The 18,847-nt window shown below is 34.6% G+C and overlaps 1 protein-coding gene across 1 annotated transcript; it reads right to left on the reverse strand.

The window, feature by feature from the left end:
* Window positions 1-17,061: 17,061 nt before the first annotated feature.
* LOC115710517 (uncharacterized) lies at window positions 17,062-17,740 on the reverse strand. Its single transcript, XM_061112697.1, has 2 exons — window positions 17,327-17,740; window positions 17,062-17,211 (listed from the first exon to the last, which is right to left on the reverse strand). The coding sequence occupies exons 1-2, from the start codon at window positions 17,738-17,740 to the stop codon at window positions 17,062-17,064; spliced, it is 564 nt and encodes a 187-aa protein (XP_060968680.1).
* Window positions 17,741-18,847: the final 1,107 nt, after the last annotated feature.

Below are 18,847 nucleotides of genomic sequence, written 5' to 3' on the forward strand. Positions count from 1 at the left end.
GAGGGTTCATGGAGTAAGTACTTGCCTTTAATTGAATTCCCCTACAACAATAGCTACCAGAGTACAATAGGGATGGCTCCCTATGAGATGTTATATGGTAGAAAATGTCGTTCTCCTATTCATTAGGACGAGACAGGAGAAAGGAAGTACTTGGGTCCAGAGTTAGTGCAGAGGACCAATGAAGCTATCGATAAGATCAAGGCTCAGATGCTTGTTGCTCGAACCAGGCAGAAAAGTTATGCTGATCCGAAGCGCAGAGATGTTACAATTCAGGCAGGGGAACATGTTTTCCTACGGGTTTCACCAATGAAGGGTATTAGGCGCTTCGGCAAAAAGGGTAAGTTAAGCACTAGGTTCATTGGGCCATTTCAGATACTCGGGAAGGTCGAGCAGGTAGCATATCGGCTAGCCTTACCACCAGTGTTATCGACTGTTCATGACGTATTTCACATCTCTATGTTGAGGAAATACGTGTCAGACCCGACTCATATCTTGAGTTATGAAGCCCTTGAACTGCAATCAGACTTATCCTATGAAGAGCAACCTATACAGATTTTGGATAGAAAGGAAAAAGTTCTTCGGAATAAGACTATTACACTGGTTAAAGTGCTTTGGAAGAATAGTTAGGTGGAAGAAGCCACCTAGGAATTGGAGTCGGATATGAGGACTCAACATCCAGAGCTATTCAGGTTAGATTGCGGGGACGAAATCCTTTTAACGGGGGGATATTTGTAATGATCGCGCTAGTAATTTGGATTAGTAAGGGCAATTAGCACTAATTTTTATTATTTTATTATTATTTGTAAATTAATTTAATTGTGGACCCCAATATTTAGAAATAAATATTAGAGTTATAATTTCTCAATTCCGGAGATTTTATTAAACTCTAGGGGTATTATTTAGCTTATATGTGAAATATGTTATTTTTGTGATTTTTGCTCGACGACAACGGAAAATGCGATGGATGGCTTGATTGATCACATAGGTAAGTTTAGAACCTTATTTCTTAGTCGGAAATATTTTAGAGAAAATAAATTATCGAGGTTGAGCGGGGTTATGGAATTTGACCATTTTACCCCTAGCTTTAGAAATATTCTAGTTTTAGGTTAAAGGGCATTTTAGTCATTTAAAAAAATGGCTAATGAGGGTTAGGTGGCAGCCTTGGGTGATGACACCTATTCTCTTTCAGCATAATTGAATGGAAAGAGGGGTTTTACTTTGAAAGAAAGAAAATTAAGGAAAAAGAAATTAAAATTAGAGAAATATTATTTCTCCTTTCTCTCTCTTGGTGTTCGGCCCTCTCAAACCAGAAGGAAAACCCAGCCATTTCCTTATATTTTTCTGTGTTTTCAACCAAGGATTCAAGGAAGAACAATTAAGGTAAACCCTAGCTCCTTTCCTTTTAAGTTTATGAAGTTGTATTTTGGTTTTAAGAGGTGATTTTGGGTTATAGGGGCTGTTAGGGTTTGATGTTTGCATAGTTCGAATTCTAGGGCTTGTTTGAGTTGATTTTAATTCCTAGTTGCTGGTTTGGTTGATTGGTTTAAGTTTTATGCAACTTTGAACATTGAGTTCAAAGCTTTGAGCTTTAATGGCAACTTGAGATTTATTGGTTTGTTCTGTGAATTACTGGCTGGAAATTATTGTTTATGCCCTAATTAGGTACTCTGGAAGGTTTCATGGCAATTGGTGGATAGTTGAGCAACAAATGAAAGGTTTTGGGAAACCTGGTGCAAACCGGCTAGTGCCACAAAAACTGGCTAGCCGGTTTTGGCAGGGTTCCCCGGGCCTTTCATTTTCTCAATTTTTGCCTTTTCGATGCCTCAGTTGGGTGTTTCCTCATTTCCAGAGTTAGAATAACCCATTGGGAATATAGCAGAAAATAGGGTTTTGGTTTTGGGTTTCCCGGGAATAGGTTTTGAATCATGTAACTTATACGGTTTCAAAATGTGATTAGGGCATCCATCTAGCACGAGATTTTCATTCAGGTCAGCCAGCACACTTGAATTCGGAAAACAGGTAAGAACTGGATATAATGTGTGATGTGATTATCTGGATGTATGTATATGTGTTTATATATGCATGCTTAAATTGTGATTTGCACTTCCAACACTTGTATGGATATGATACAGAGTGCATTGGTATAGTGAGTGTTGTTGTTTTGAGTACGATACAGTGATACCAACACGGGTATGAGAAAGTGCTAAGGTGTGTGGTATATCACTCAGTGGTACTCAGGGTACAGAGTAAACCCTACCAACACTCGTACAGTGAGGTACGTTGTGTATGTGGTATAGTGGTTGTACCCTAGTATTGAACGTTCATACTCATCTGTTAAGCTCTGTAAATAGGTGTATGGGCGCCTATTTACAGGTCGAAAATTATATGGTATGTTATATGCATTTCTTACTGAGTCTGTCGACTCACAGTTCTACTTCCATGTGTAGGTAAAGGAAAGGCGAAGGCTGAACAGGAGTGAACCTGAGCTCGGGTGGGATTGTACATGTCAAAGCAGCGCGACCTGGAGTGTTCGGTCTCGGGACATCTGGGGATTGTATTTTGATAGTCGCTGTGCGACCTGTAATAAATGTATATTTTGGAATGTTAATTTTACAAAGTTTAAAAACGGGATCCCGACATTTATAAATATGTCATTATATTATAAAGTTTAATATTTAATATGAAAGTTTTAATTTGACACGTTTTTCGAAAAAATTCTTTGATTAGCAAAGATTGCACTATAATTGAAAAAGCACTGTAGCGTGTCTTAGCATTAGGGCGTTACAAAATATTATTTTGTATTTTATTCTTAATAAGATGTATGGAATGTATATAAGTATATGTTGTTGTAACTGCTTTCTTGTATCGACTTTTGCATGTTTATATTTGTGTGTCTTACATATGTTATTTATGTTTATATCTACATGTAAAGTTGTAATTCTTGCGAATCTTGCGGTATATTATATATATATATTAGATTTTGTATTTAAATATGTGTATCATATTAAATATAATAAAATATGTTTATGTATTACATATTTTTTTTTATGTTTTATTATTTTATGTTATTCTATTTTAAACATTATAAATTTATAAGTCCATAACTGTTTTTTATTTTTTTTTTGTACTTTAAAATAATTTTTGCATTTTATCATGTGTATTATTGACCTTTTACATATCTATTATTATATGTAGTGGAACTATGAGTGAGAATGAAAAAGACACACCATCAACATATGGACAAATAGAAGGAGCATCAACACCAAATACACTTAAAGAAGTAGACTCATCAACTCCTCCAAATAATATTAATTCAGAAACTCAAACTATTATTGATGATGAGAATACTCAGGTGAAGAGAAAATTGACTTCTTTTGTTTGGAAATATTTCAAGAAGGTAAAAATTGAAGGAGTTGACAAGGCAATTTGCAACTACTGTCAAAAGAAATTGGGAGGATCAAGCAGAAATGGAACGAGACATTTACATGATCACTTCAAGATTTGTCCTCTTAGAAAGAATCGTGATATAAAACAATCAATCTTGAATCTAAGTAGGAAGAATGATGGAAGTACTTCACTTGCTGCCCACAACTTTGACCAAGAGTTTTCAAGAGAAAAACTTGCTAAGATGATTGTTTTGCATGAGTATCCACTCAATATGGTTGAGCATGATGGATTTAGAAGCTTTGTCAACTCTCTCCAACCATTATTCAGACATGTATCTCGAACTACTATTTAGGAGGGATATATTGAAGATATATGAGAATGAAAAGACCAAGACAATGAACCCAATGAATGACAATCGTAGTAGAGTTGCGATTACAACTGGCATGTGGACATCAAATAATCAAAAGAGAGGGTATATGGTGGTGACTGCACATTATATTGATGATTCTTGAATTTTGCGTAATCGAATTATCAGGTAATATGATAAATTGCTTAGAATTTTTTTTATTATGTCAATATTTGATATCGATATATGCTAATAATTTTTTTTGTGTACATTCAGGTTTATATATGTGCCCGCCCCTCATACTGCTAAACTTCTAGCAAAAGTGTTAATGGAGTGGTTGATTGAATGGTCTATTGAGCGCAAGCTGTCTACCCTTACCTTGAATAACTGTACTGTGAATATTTCCATGATGGATCAAATGAAAGAAAAATTGAGAAATGCTTCTTTACTAATGAAAGGGAAACTACTTCACATGAAATGCTCTGCTCATATCTTGAACTTGATTGTTCAACAAGGAGTAGGGGCAATTCAAGGTGCCATAGAAACTATACGTGAGAGTGTAGTTTTTTGGATTGGCACTCCAAAAAGAGTTGAAAAGTTTGAAGAGGCTAAGAAAGGATTATCATGCTCTAGCAACAAAAGGTTAGTGCTTGATTGCATGACTAGGTGGAATTCTACTTATTTGATGCTTACTAGTGCCATTATTTATAAAGATGTATTTAGTCGCCTAATACATACTGAGAAAAATTTTCAAAAAAGAACCTAGTGAGCAAGATTGGCTTTTGGCAAAAGTTATGTGTGAAAAATTAAAGTTGTTTTACAATGTAACTGTGATGTTTTATGGAACTAAATATCCTACTGCTAATCATTTCTTCCCTAAGATTTGTAAAATTTGGTTGTTGCTTAAGGTGTGTCTTAAATCTTTCTATGATGAGATTAGGATTATGGCATTAAATATGATGGATAAATTTGAGCAGTATTGGACTTCCATTCATGGCATATTAGCCATAGCAACTGTTTTGGATCCAAGGTTCAAGATGAAATTGATTGAGTATTACTTTCCTAAAATTTATGTGGGTGAATATCAAAATGAAGTTAAGCGAATTAGAATGTTGTGCTATGATTTAGTGAAAGAATATAAATCGAATGATGGAAAAGAAAATCTTCTTGAACTTTTATTCAATGCTTCTGGACTTGGTGGAGATAATGATGGATGTATAGATGATTTAGTTGGTTTTGACTTGTATGTTAGTAGTACTTTAAATGTGGAAACTTACAAGTCTGAGTTAGACTTATACTTGGAGGAAGCAGTTTTGCCTAGGAGTGGAGAGTTTGATATTTTAGCTTGGTGGAAGACAAATGGTCTTAAATATCCAACATTACAACAAGTTGCTAGATATGTTTTGGCTATCCCAGTGTCTACAGTTGCTTTTGAGTCTGCTTTCAGTACTAGTGGAGGACATGTGACTCCTTGTCATAATAGGCTTCATCCGAACATGTTGGAGGCTTTAGTATGTACACAAGATTGGCTATGGGATGAAAAATTACGTATGTTTATTGTAACTTACTCTTATTATTTAATTTTCTTTTATATTAAAAAAAATATATTAATGCCAATATTGTTTATTTCATAGATGCATCACAAAATGAGGCTTCATATAGTACATTTTTTGATGATGTGGAAGATGATGAAGCGGTAAATTAACATTTATTTATTTGTTTGTTTACTATTTTTTTCTTTAAAATATCTATTTACTTATAATTGATGACATTTTTATTTTAGGGCCAAAGTTTTGTGGCTTACGATGCTTGAAAAATAAAAACTCTTGCATGGTGGTGGTGACTACTACTAGATTTCAAAATTGAAGATGAAGACATTATTACAATTTTATTAAGTTGTGTGTGTTTGTTTGGTTCTCAAGTTTATGTTTATGTTTTAAGCTTATCTTTATGGATTTTAAGTTTTACATTGAAGGATTTTTAATTTTAGAATTTATCTAAATGACTATCAATTATGGAATGAATTTAGTTTTATGTTGTTTTAATTTAATGTTTACAAATATTAATTTTGTATTTTTACAATTTTTTGTAATAAACGGGTCCCCGTTATGGTGTCCATTACCGACAGGGATTCCCTGCCCCGTTCCCCGATGGGGAATATGCGGGGACGGGGCGGGGACGGGGAAAAATATAATAGGTGGGTACGAGAGCAGGGAACGCATTCCCCGCATTGCCCCGTCCCCATGTGCATCCCTATCTGTGACCTTGAGAGTTCAGTCTCGGGATATCCGGGGTTGTTATTTTATAGTCGTTGTGCGACCAGTATATTGTATTTTGAATATTTTGTATAAAAGTTTAAAAACAGGATCCCGGTAATTGTAAATGATTTTATAAAGTTATAAAGTTCAATATTTAATATAAAAGTTTTAATTTGACACGATTTTCGAGTAAGTTCTTTGATTAGCAAAGATAGCAATGTAATTGAAAAATCACTGTAATGTGCCTTAGCATTAGGGCGTTACATGAGGATTATTTTGTTTTGAATGTGATGACAAAGTCATTATGTGAACATATAATTAACTCTATAAATTCCATGTTGTATCTCTGTGTCACTTACATCCTTGCCGCATCATTTTTCTTCTACACATTTTCAATTCAGGCTATAATTATTTCTTTTACGTTCTCTCACAAAATAATTGCTACTCATTACACTCAAAGAAGTTTTTTATACACAAATGAGAATGATATGTATCTATGTCATATTTATGTTGATATTTCTAAAAATCCGCAAATAGGTAAAAACCAATCCAGTGATCCATTTTGGTCTCGAGTCGCGAATGATTTCAATAATTCTAAAACTACGTATGTCACTCAGGATAGAAACAAAAGATTGTTGCATGTTCGGATATTATTGATCTTTAAAGCGATTTCTAAATTCAAAAGATGCATAAAACAAATTGAAGAATTAAATTCAAGTGGTGCATCTCAATAAGATATCGTAAGTATTTGTAACATTTAAATTATTATTAATGTATTTTATTTTTAATGTTATATTTTATGATTTTTGTAGTTGAATCGAGTCAAGATTCTACTAGCTCAAGATAAAAATTACAAGAAAGGTTTCAAATTTAATCATGTGTGGGATATACTTAAGGATATGGAAAATTTACAGATAATATTAATGCTACAAAAATTTTGACTCAGTGGAGTCCGAGTCTCCCCAAACTACATCTCACGGACTTTCATCATTTTCAGTAGACATAATGATGATAGAGGTAGTTCATCTAAACGACCTATTGGGGTGAAGAAAGCAAAATCAAAAAAGAAAAATGATGAACAATTTTCTACTATTGTCAAAACTATTAAAAAAGAAAATCAACAGCTCATTGAAATATTTAGTTGGAGCAACCCCACTAGAGAAAAAAATTATGAAATTCAAAAGCAAAGATTGGCTTTAAAAGAATATCAGAAAGAGAACAAAATTTTATTGAAAGATTTAGATTCTATAATTGATCCTAATATACGTGACTATTTTTAAAATGAGCAAACAAGGATTACGCAAAAAAGAGATCACCAACAATATTAATCATCTCAAGAAAATCAAATTTCTTAAAATACATCAAGTCCATATAACAAATATTTTGATATTCTTCAAAGCTAAGATCCTTAAGTGATCATATTAAATTATTTTTTTTTACTTAATGTTTATTTTCATTTATGTTGTTCTTCTTAGCTTTATAACAGTGTTATTGTTTTATTTTATTTAATAATATTTTTGTTATTGTTATTTTGTATTTTCCTATTTTTGTGATAATTTTTTATTTGAGGACTAAATATAAGATTATTTTTAAAAATAAATTAAAATAAGGGTTATAATGTTAAAAAAAAAAAAAAGTCTAACACCAAATTGGTGTAGATTCAAAATCCAACACCATTAATGGTGTAGAATTCGATGTACACCAATTTGGTATGCCATTATAGTAAAATTGCGTAAAGATTCTATACCAATTTAGTAAAATAATGTACCATTAGAGATGCTCTAACAATAAAAATTTAAAAAAGAGACAAAAAAAAAAAATTGCAAGATTGTAAACAAAATAAAAATTTTATACTTATTAATATTATTTAATTATGCCTTTTAAAAAAAGTAAACCTTTAACTTTTACATATAATTTCTAGGGTAAATACCATTTTCGACCCTATATTTTGTGAAAGTTACCAATTTGACCCTCTATTTTGTTAAATGATAAAATGGACATTGTATTTTCTAAAATTATACAAATAGAACCCTAAACTGATTTTTGTCAAAATAAAATTTAATAATAATCTAATCTAGAGATACTATAACAAAACTACTTATATGTTATATATCTGTTAATGTTAAAAATTGTCTTAAAGTTGATTATATTAAAATTTGAAATTATTGAAAATTGAGCTCAGTGTCCTATTTTTACCATTTTAAAAAATATAGGATTTATTTTGTCATTTAACAAAACAGATGGTCAAATTAGTAACATTTGTAAAATACAGGGTCTAAAATTTTATTTACCCTAATTTCTATTATATTTTTTAATATTCCTCTCCTCACTCAAAGTGGACTGAAAGAGAAAAGAAGAGAAAAGTGGGGTGTTTGGTAGAAGGGAAAATCTAATAAAAAATAATGTGGATGGTTTACGTTTGTGAAGAGGAGAAGAAGGAGCTTGATCTATCTCTCTTTCTTAATTTTCCTCTCTATTCTTCTTTAAACACTCTACTTTCTCACATTATACGAATTGTATTATTCAAAAATAATTATGTCAACAAACATCAGATAGTTCTGGCTCAAATTTAATTTTTTATATAGCACTATAATTGTTGAAGTTGATCCTCTAAACAAACCTAAAACTAACTCATCTACACTTAACTAACTTATCTAACTTTATATTATGTTAGTTAGTTAGTTAGTGCCGATTTCGCACGTATTTTCTAGCTGTGAGTTGTACCTATAAATAGGCTACTCTTTCCACTTTTGTAAGAAGAGAATTAAGAGAGAGTTTAGAGAGTGAGTGCTTAGTTTTCTAAGCTGTGAAACCATGTTCTTGAAGGGGTCAAGAACAGAGGGTGTACTCAGGTAGGAGTTGAGAAACTGAGACTGTTTCTCTGGTATTTTCCTCGAGTGTTGCAGAGCTGTGTTGCTCTTGAATTGGTGCTTATATTACTGCTCTCTTATTCTCCATGTTAATGAAAGAATTGGTGATGTTTTCTCAGCTGGAGTATGGCCAGGGATCGAATTGATCTCTAGGACCGGAACCAGGATAAATCTTGTTGTCTCCTTCTAGTTCAATTCTATTTTGTTACTTTGTAATGTTAACTGGTTTATTTATGTATGTTATTGTTGTTTAAGTTGTTGATTTAATGCAAGTTTTAGATTGAATTCTTGGTGTTATTGTTGCTGAATTTACAACAAAATCAGAGTTGCAGGTTCAAGATCCAATAAAGGGAAGTAAAGAATCAAGATTCAATCAAGAATCATCTGCAACCAATCATGACAGGAGCAACAAGATTCGAACTTGAGAAGTTCAATGGGACAGGGGATTTTGGCCTGTGGAGAGAAAGCTTAAAAGGAATACTTGTTCATCAAAAAGTTGCCAAAGCTTTAAAACCCAAGGAAGAACTGACTGACAAGTTGAAGAAGGAACAGCTTAAATACATGGAAGAATTGGCATACTACACTATCATAATGTACTTGTCAAACATTGTAAGAAATAAGGTTCAGAACATGAAGACAGCTCGAGAATTGTGGAGCAAACTTGAAGAAATCAACATGAAACCCTCTCTAACTAATAAGATCAATCTGATAGAATCTTTATATGATTTTAAAATGTCTTCTCATTTGTCTCTAGATGATAATCTTGATGCTTTTAATCAAATTATTATAGGATTGGCTAACTTGAAGTACAATGTTGATGAAGAAAGCCAAGCTGTCATTCTTCTCAGATCATTGCCAGCTGCATACCAAGAATTGAAGGTTGTGATCAAATATGGAAGAGATACTCTCTCCCTTGATGATGTTCTTGGAGCCTTGAAATCCAAAGAACAAGAAATGGCCAAAGAAAAAGACAATGTCAAGGATGAAGCTTACCTAGCCAGAGGAAGAGACAACAACATGGGTAAAGATCACTACAAGAATGATCATTTCAAAAGCCAACACAGATTGCAGTCAAGATCAAAGTCCAGGGGAAAATATCAGAAGGACATAAAATGTTATTTTTGTAAGAAAGTACGCCACATCAAGAGGTTCTGCATTGAGTTTAAGAATAAACTCAAAGAAGACAGAGAAAAGAAGCATGATTCTGCTTCAAATGTAGAAGACTCAAATCATTGCTCCTCTGATGGTGACTTGTACATGGTATCAGATCAAAGAATCACAAATAACTGGATTCTTGATTCTGGATGCAGATGCCATATGTGTCCTACTCTTGAAAATTTTATTGATTATAAGAAAGTTGTAATGATCGCATTTTATCATATGGATTAGTAAAGACAATTAGCACTAATTATTGATATTTTTATAGTTATTTGTGAATTTAATTAATTGTGGGTCCCATTAGAAATGGACATTATAGTTATAATTTCTCAATTTCGGAGATTTTATTAAACTCTAGGTGTATTATTTGAGTTATATTTGAATTATGTTATTTTTGTAATTTTTGCTTGGCGACAACGGAAAATGTGATGGATGGCTATTTTAATCACATGGGTAAGTTTAGAATCTTTTTCTTAGGGGGATATTTATTGGAGAAAAATAGAATCCGGGTTTGGACGGGATTATTGTTTTTGACCATTTTACCCTTAGACCTTAAATGGCCTAAGTTGTAAACAAAAGGGTATTTTTTGTCATTTTAAGAGGAGGCTTGGTGGCTGCTTAAGGGAATGGCAACTGGCCATTTAGATTATTTTCAGCCAAATAATGTTTAATTGATTAATTTGGTGATTTGGAAAATACAGAAAAATAAGAAAAAATAGAGAACTCATCCTCCTTTCTCTCTCTCCTTGTTCGGCCAACCCAATCCAGAAGGAAACCAACCTTTTTCTTCATTTTTCTAGAATTCAGCAAGGGATTCAAGTGATCTTGAAGCTAATAAGGTAACCCTAGAACTTATAATCTTGTGTTTTTGAAGCTTTATTTTGGTTAAGTATGTAAATTGGTGATTTAGGGGATGTTAGGGTTTGAATTATGTGTGGTTTGAATTTTAAGTTTAATTTGAGTTGGAAATAGCTTCTTGCAGCTAGTTTGGTTGTTTTGGGTGATGGATGCACAAGCTTGAGTTTGAAAACTTAAGCTTCGTTCATCCATGGCATATTTTGAGCTTGTGTGTTTTTCTAGTTTCTATTGATTGGAAATGGTTGTGTAAGCTCATTATAGGTGTTTTGGAAAGTTTGGTGGCAATTGGACATGTTTTGAGCAGGTTGTGAATTATTTGGGGAAACCTGGTGCAAACCGGTTAACCAGTTTGCTAGGACCTGTAAAACGAGTTAACCGGTTTTGGCAAATTCCCCAAACAACTCATTTCCTCCATTCGTGTCCATTTCAAAGCCTCGTTTGGGTGATTCCCAGTTTTTTATGATATCGTAGTTCCAGTTAGTAATAGCAGAACCTTGAGTTGGAGGTTTGGGTTTCCCGAATTAGGGTTTTGGTGTGATATTCCCAATTTTTATTATGTGATTAGGGCATCAATCTAGCACGGGACTTTCTGTTCCGGTCGGCCAACTCACTTGAATTCGAAAAAGAGGTAAGAACAACGTATAATATGTGATATATGCAAATGTATGTATGTGAGAAATGTATATGCATGCTTGTTATGGTTGGTACACTACCAACACTTGTACGGAAATGGTACAGAGTGCATTGTATAGTGTATATTGTTTAAAGAGTATATTACGGTGTTACCAGCACAAGTATGGGGAAGTACAGGATGTGTGTGGTATAACACTTAGTGGTACTCAGGGTACGAAACAAACCCTACCAACACTCGTACAATGTTGGTACGAAGTGTATGTGGTATAGTGGTTGTACCCTAGTATAGAACGCTCTTACTCATTTGTTAAGCCTTGTAAATAGGTGTATGGGCACCTAGATACAAGTCGTTATTATGTGATATGTTATATGCTTTTCTTACTGAGTCTCTCGACTCACAGATCTACTTTCATGTGTAGGTAAGGGAAAGGCGAAGGCTGAACAGGAGTGAGCTTAAGCTAGGATGAGGTTGTACATGTCATGGTGGTGCGACCTGGAGTGTTCGGTCACGGGACATCTGGGGTTATCATTTTGTACTGTATTTTGGAATATTTCGTAAAAAAATATTAGAAACGGGATCCCGACTTTTGTAACTAATTATAAAAAGCTTATAAAGTTTTATAGTTAATACTAAAAGTTTTAATTTGACACGATTTTCAAGAAAATTCTTTGATTAGCAAAGATAGCACTGCAATTGAAAAATCACTGTGACAATTCTTGTAGGGTAATAGGCATTGGAAAAGTTGCTATCAAGCACTATGATGGCACTGTTCGAATACTGCATGAAGTGAGACACATACAAGAGTTGAGAAAAAATCTGATATCACTTGGAACACTTGAAGATGAAGGCTACAATTATAAATCTTGCAATGGTCAGAAGAGAATTGCAAAGGGGTCTCTTACCATCATGAAAGGTGAAAAGAATAATGGCTTATACATTCTGCAAGGAAAAATAGTAATGGCTTGTGAAGCCAGTATTGTACAACACCAAGAAACCGAGATGGAAATGTGGCATAAAAGAATGGGTCACATGAGTGAGCAAGGGATCAAAGAATTGACCAAGCAAGGGCTACTAGGAAATTTCAAACCTAATTTATTACCATTCTGTGAAGCATGTGTGTTGGGAAAGCATCACAGACTGAAGTTCATGGCAAGCAATCATTGCTCTAAGAGGCCATTGGAGTATGACCATGCTGGTCTGTGGGGGTCTCACAAGGTTGGAACTCACTCAAGTAAACTTTATTTCTTGTCTATTGTAGATGATTCAGTAGGCATGTACGGGTTTATCTACTTAAAACTAAAAATGAATGCCTAGAAAAATTTAGGAAATGGAAAATTGAAGTTGAAAACTAGTATGAAAAGAAATTGAAAGTGCTTAGGACAGATAATGGTTTAGAATTCATCAATACTGAATTTGGCTTGCTGTGTTCTGAGTTTGAATTTTTAGGCATAGGACTGTTAAGCACACACCTCAGCAAAATGGTGTTGCTGAGAGAATGAATAGGACTTTGTTGAATATAGTAATATGTTTATTGGGGAGAGGCTCTCATTACTGGATGCTATTTGATTAATAGGAGTCCCAATAGAGTCATTAATCTGAAAACTTTATATGAAAAAATGCATGGCAATACACCTAACTTGAATCACTTAAAGATTTTGGATGCACTGTATATGCACACCAGAAACTTGACAAGTTGGAACCTATGGCCATTAAATGTTTCTTTCTTGGATACCCTAAGGGTGTTAATAGATATAGAATATGTCATATTGAAAATGGGAAGCCTAAGATTATTATATCTAGGGATGTAGTCTTTAATGATCATAATTTCATGCACTTGATAGCCAAGGAAGGCAAGGACTCTAATGTTGCAGGTACAAACAGGGATGACCTAGATGAGTTGGAGATTAATTTTGATAGGATGGAAGTCTCAATTCAATCACCACACACACCAGAAGTAAGGACATCAACTGAGGTGGAAACACATAGTACTGTGGAAGAACTTGATGCAGGCACATCTGAGGTGGAAACTCTAGAAATTGGTCAAGATAATCAACAAAATTTAACCAACTACCAATTGCCTAGAGACAGGACAAGGAGAGAGATCAAACCCCCTAGCAAGTATGCTGAGGCTGATTTGATAGCCTATGCCTTAGTTGTGGTTCAATCTGAGAGTGAACCTGAACCAACTACCTATGAAGAAGCCATTGCTTGCAAATCAAAGAAAAAGTGGCTTATTGCTATGGGAGAAGAAATGCAGTCCTTAAAGAAGAATAAAACTTGGATTCTGGTGCCTAGGCCACAAGACAAGAAGGTTGTCTCATGCAGATGGTTGTTTAAAGAAAAAGAGGGAATGACAGAGGGTGAGTCACCTAGATACAAAGCTAGATTGGTAGCTAAAGGGTTCACACAGGTTGAAAGGGGAAGACTACACAGATATCTTCTCACCTGTTGTGAAGTACAAAATCATAAGAATGATGCTAGCCAATCCTGCACAAAATGACTTGGAGGTGGAGCAGTTAGATGTCAAAACTGCTTTCTTAAATGGATTTCTGGATGAAGAGATTTCATGGAGCAACCACCTAGTTTTCAGGTGGAAAATGGTAAAACAGATCTGGTTTGCTTTCTTAAAAGATCATTGTATGGGTTCAAACAATCACCCAGACAGTGGAATCAAAGGTTCAATCAGTTTGTTCAAAGTATTGGGTTTTCAAGATCAAAATTTGACTCTTGTCTCTACTACATGGAAATAGGGAAACGTAAGGTTGTGTACCTATTACTGCATGTTGATGATATGATGATCATTAGCAAAGACAAGACTGAAATTCAAGCCATTAAAAACAAACTTAACTCTAAATTTGAAATGAAGGACTTGGGAGTTGTCAAGAAAATTCTGGGGATAGAAGTCATAAGAAGTAGGTAAGAAGGGAAGATGACACTAACTCAGAGGAGCTACATTGAGAAAGTAATCAAGAAGTTCAATTTGGATTCATCCAATGCCACTGGTGTGCCACTTGCAGGGCATTTTAAATTGTCAAATGAATATTGTCCTAAAATTTAAGCAGGGAGAGTAAACATGAAAGGTGTACCCTATGCTATGGCTGTTGGATGCCTAATGTATATCATGGTCAATACTAGGCCAGATATAGCTCATTCTCTGAGTGTACTAAGCAGGTTTATGGCAAACCATGGGTTAGAACACTAGAATGCAGTGAAGTGGCTGATTAAATACTAAAAGGTACAATTAAGTATGGTCTGATTTATCAAAGAGACACATCAAATGTGCGATTAGAAGGCTATGTTGATGCTGATTATGCATCAAATATGGATAACAGAAGGTCTACTACTGCTTATGTGTTCATGGTCAACAAAAGTTGGATATGTTGGAAATCACAACAAACCAGTGGTGGCACTGTCAACTACAAAATCTAAATTCATGGCCACCACTGAAGCTTTTAAGGAAGCTATTTGGTTACAGGGGATACTACAAGAGCTGCATCTACTCAAAGACAAAGGGACAGTCTATTCTGATAGTCTGTCATCAATTCACCTATGTAAGAATCCTGTATACCATGAGAAGAGCAAGCACATTGACATTAGACGATACTTCATTCGAGAGAAGATTGAGGAGAATTGGAAAAGGTGCACACAAGTGACAACCATGCAGACATGGGAACTAAGGTTCTCACTTTCAGCAAATTGATGCATTGTCTCACTTTGCTGAACATTGGTACTTGCTGAACATATTGAGATATCAACATCATCAAGGCTTCTATGAAAAGATAGCTAGAAAATTGCTTTAAAGAATCAAGGTGGAAATTTGTGGAAGTTGATCCTCTAAACTAACCTAAAACTAACTCACCTACACTTAACTAACTTTCTGTTATGTTAGTTAGTTAGTTGGTGCCGATTTTGAAACCTATTTTCTAGCTGTGAGTTGTACCTATAAATAGGCTACTCTTTCCACTTTTGTAAGAAGATAATCGGTTTGGGGGTGCTTTTGTCGTTAGAAACCATAACGGTTTACTCATTAAAGGCCATACTAAGTTGCACATGGGAAATATTGCTCCGGCTGTTGCTGAAGCTTTGAGCTTTCGAGAAGCTCTAAGTTGGATTAAAAATCATCCGCCTAGTTCTGTATGGGTGGAGACCGATTGTCTTCTGGTCATCCAAGCTTTAAGGAGTTTGACTAGTCTGTCTTCTTACTTTGGTTGTGTGATTCAGGAATGCAAAGCCATGTTGGCTAATTTAAGCAATGTCCATTTTTGTTTTATTAAGTGGTCAGCTAATAGAGTCGCTCATGAATTTGCAAGGGCATCTTCATTTTATCCTGATTGTATTTTCAGTATGGGAAATATCCCAACAGAGTTGTTGCCTATGTTGGTGACAGAATTTGAAGGTTAATAAAGTTTGATTTTCCTTTCAAAAAAGAGAGAGTTTAGAGAGTGAGTGCTTAGTTTTTTAAGCTGTGAAACCATGTTCTTGAAGGGGTCAAGAACAGATGTACTCGGGTAGGAGTTGAGAAACTAAGACTGTTTCTCTTGTGTTTTTCTCGAGTGTTGCAGAGCTGTGTTGCTCTTGAATTGGTGCTTGTATTACTGCTCTCTTATTCTCCATGTTAATGAAAGAATTGGTAATGTTTTCTCAGCTGGAGTATGGCCAGAGATCGAATTGATCTCTAGGACCGGAACCAGGATAAATCTTGTTGTCTCCTTCTAGTTCAATTCTATTTTGTTACTTTGTGTTGTTAACTGGTTTATTTTGTGTATGTTATTGATGTTCAAGTTGTTGATTTAATGCAGGTTTTAGATTGAATTCTTTGTGTTATTGTTGCTGAATTTACAACAATAATTATTTAATATATATCATACAAATTAGAGTTGAAAAATATGTTATTTGACACACGCATAATACAATCCAATATCACAATATGTTATTTAAATGTTTTATTTCAAAATGTCGTAAAAGGTATTCATTCACATTTGTTTGCATCTATGATTCGTGAAGAAGAAATGTGGGTGCCTTGTCAGTTAGCAGTTATCATCTTCATGACAATTGAATTTTTAAAGGACTAAACCGCCAACTTTGAGGTGCTTGATTTGATGAATCCACTGTTTCACCTCCTAAGATTGAACAATCTTCCCCACCTAAAATCCACCATTTTCTTTAGCCGTAGTCTCCTCCAAATCCAAGCTCAGCTCACCACCACTGTCCTCATCTACTCTAATCCTTCTTGTCTTCTTTCACTCCTTAATGATCAATATTATGCATATTAACATCAGCAGAGCAGGTTTATAATGAGGGACACTATCATAATCGTGTCAATCATCATTATTGCTTCACCTCAGAGAAGATAAAAACTAGAACTATAATAAGAAGAACGACACATTAGAACGAAAAGAAGTTATGTTGTTCTAATTAAAGTAGGGAAGGCCCTAATAATTTGGGTGTCTTAAAGGTGTTAATTACTGTCCTTTTGTTAATATTTCCATTATCATAGTTGAAGGAACATATGTGAATTTTAAAAGGATAAATGATTTTTTGTTATCTTTTTCAGATTATCATTATGCCAAAAAAGGATGACCATTTGGAAAAATCTAACACCTTGTGGCCAACCAAGTCAAATGTCACAACCACTCTATTTTGCTTTGCCTTCTCTTCTTCTTCAATCTCCTCACACTTTTTCCTCAAGAGCTCCTTCTCCTGTAAATGGAAAAGGACAGAATGAAGAATCATTGAGAAAAGTCTTTAAGTGAATCTATCAACAAATACACTGATACATAAATGAGTCCTTGTAGTCAGATAATATCAAATTTACCTCCATTGACAGCCAGTTGTTACCCTCCATCTCATAGTAATCACTTTGGTCATCAATAACAGTTGTACGAGCTGCATAGTTTCGATCATAATCAACAAGTCTTTTAGCATAGGCTTCAGCTACAGCTCCAGCATCTGATATGAGAGGCAGACTTTCATCTAAACTAGCGTATTTGCTCCCTTTCCCGAGCACAAGAGAACCGCAGAAGCTGCAAGGACCCTCCCCCTCTTTTTCACATACTATCTTCCCACAAGACAAGCAATTGCTAATTAGTCTATGCTGATGGGCTTGGCACGAGCATGGTTTACCCTGTTGGAATATAATGGATCCTTTTGCAGCCTCTGCAAGTGAAATAACTTTCCCAGCTTTCTTCTTTTTGTTGTTATTATTATTACTTTGGTTCCCGTTTTGCATAGCTTTCGAGTCACTGGACTCAGCTAAAACTCGATTACCCTGCTGAGAAGAAGCTGCATTCTTTTTAGATTTTGTCTGATTACTAGGGGCTGTAACAACTTTGGGTGTTCTCAAAGGTTTTTTGCTTCCGCTACCAGAAACTTTTTCTGATGGTGGCTTGACATACGCTTGTGTTAGGCTAATTTTAGTCTAAGTTTTGGGTCTTATTTTCGGTTAGTTTTCACTCTTTGTTTCTAGTTTTAGGACTATATTACGCTTGATTCTTTTGTTTCAGGTCCTCGGGTGTTTAAAGAAAGTATGTACAAGAATTGAGGAAAAGTGGTGAAAGAATCGGGAAGAAAAACCAAAAATTGTGTCGCTGCCTGTTCCAGTCGCGACGGGAAACATGCAAGTCGCGACGGGAACTGGCAGAGAAATTTTTAAGAAATCGAAGTTCAACCCCGTCGCGACGGGGGCATTGCCAGTCGCGACGGGGACCCAGTGACGGGATTTTTGGGCAGTTTCATAATTTCACGAATTTTAAAGATGAGAATTGGTTTAAATAGAGGGAGTTCGTGAAAATTAGGGTTTATTCAGAATTGGAACCCTAGAAACAAAGGAGGAGGCTAGAAGAGCGGCTTGTGGCGACCCGGATCAATTGCTTCAACTAGTTCTTTCTCTTCTCTTTAATTTTTCTATGTTCTTTTCTATTTCAATGTTAATTATGGATTTGATTATGGATGTTTTGAACTAAACTCCTATTTAGGGAGAATGATGAATGTTGTTTAAGTTTTTCCTAGTTAATGAATAATTGTCATTCCTCCATCTTGATTGTGAACACTATTCATATTTGTGTTTAATTTCCATGTGCAAGATTGATCACCTTTTACATGTTTTATGATCTCAATTCGAAATCTGAAAAGTGAGAATTGAGAATGCTAAAATTGGATAGTCTAGGTTTTGATGTGAAACGAAAGTATTTACATAGCCTTTGTGACATTTAGATTATTGCTTAATGCTGATTTCATGTTAGTTTAATTAAGAGATTAATTAGAGAGCATGAGATTTAGAACCTAGAAGATCTGAAAAGAGCTAGGTTAATTCATAATCTGTCATTCACTTCAAGAG

This window comes from Cannabis sativa, chromosome 3 (genome assembly GCF_029168945.1).
Source record: "Cannabis sativa cultivar Pink pepper isolate KNU-18-1 chromosome 3, ASM2916894v1, whole genome shotgun sequence".
Taxonomy (NCBI): domain Eukaryota; kingdom Viridiplantae; phylum Streptophyta; class Magnoliopsida; order Rosales; family Cannabaceae; genus Cannabis; species Cannabis sativa.

What these genes read in the sequence shown, in the direction of transcription:
- LOC115710517 (XM_061112697.1), bottom strand. Translation starts at nt 17,740, where the DNA reads ATGCAAAACGGGAACCAAAGTAATAATAATAACAACAAAAAGAAGAAA. An exon ending in ACAACTGGCTGTCAATGGAG is followed by an intron (nt 17,212 to 17,326) that starts GTAAATTTGATA and finishes TTCCATTTACAG; the next exon opens with GAGAAGGAGCTCTTGAGGAA.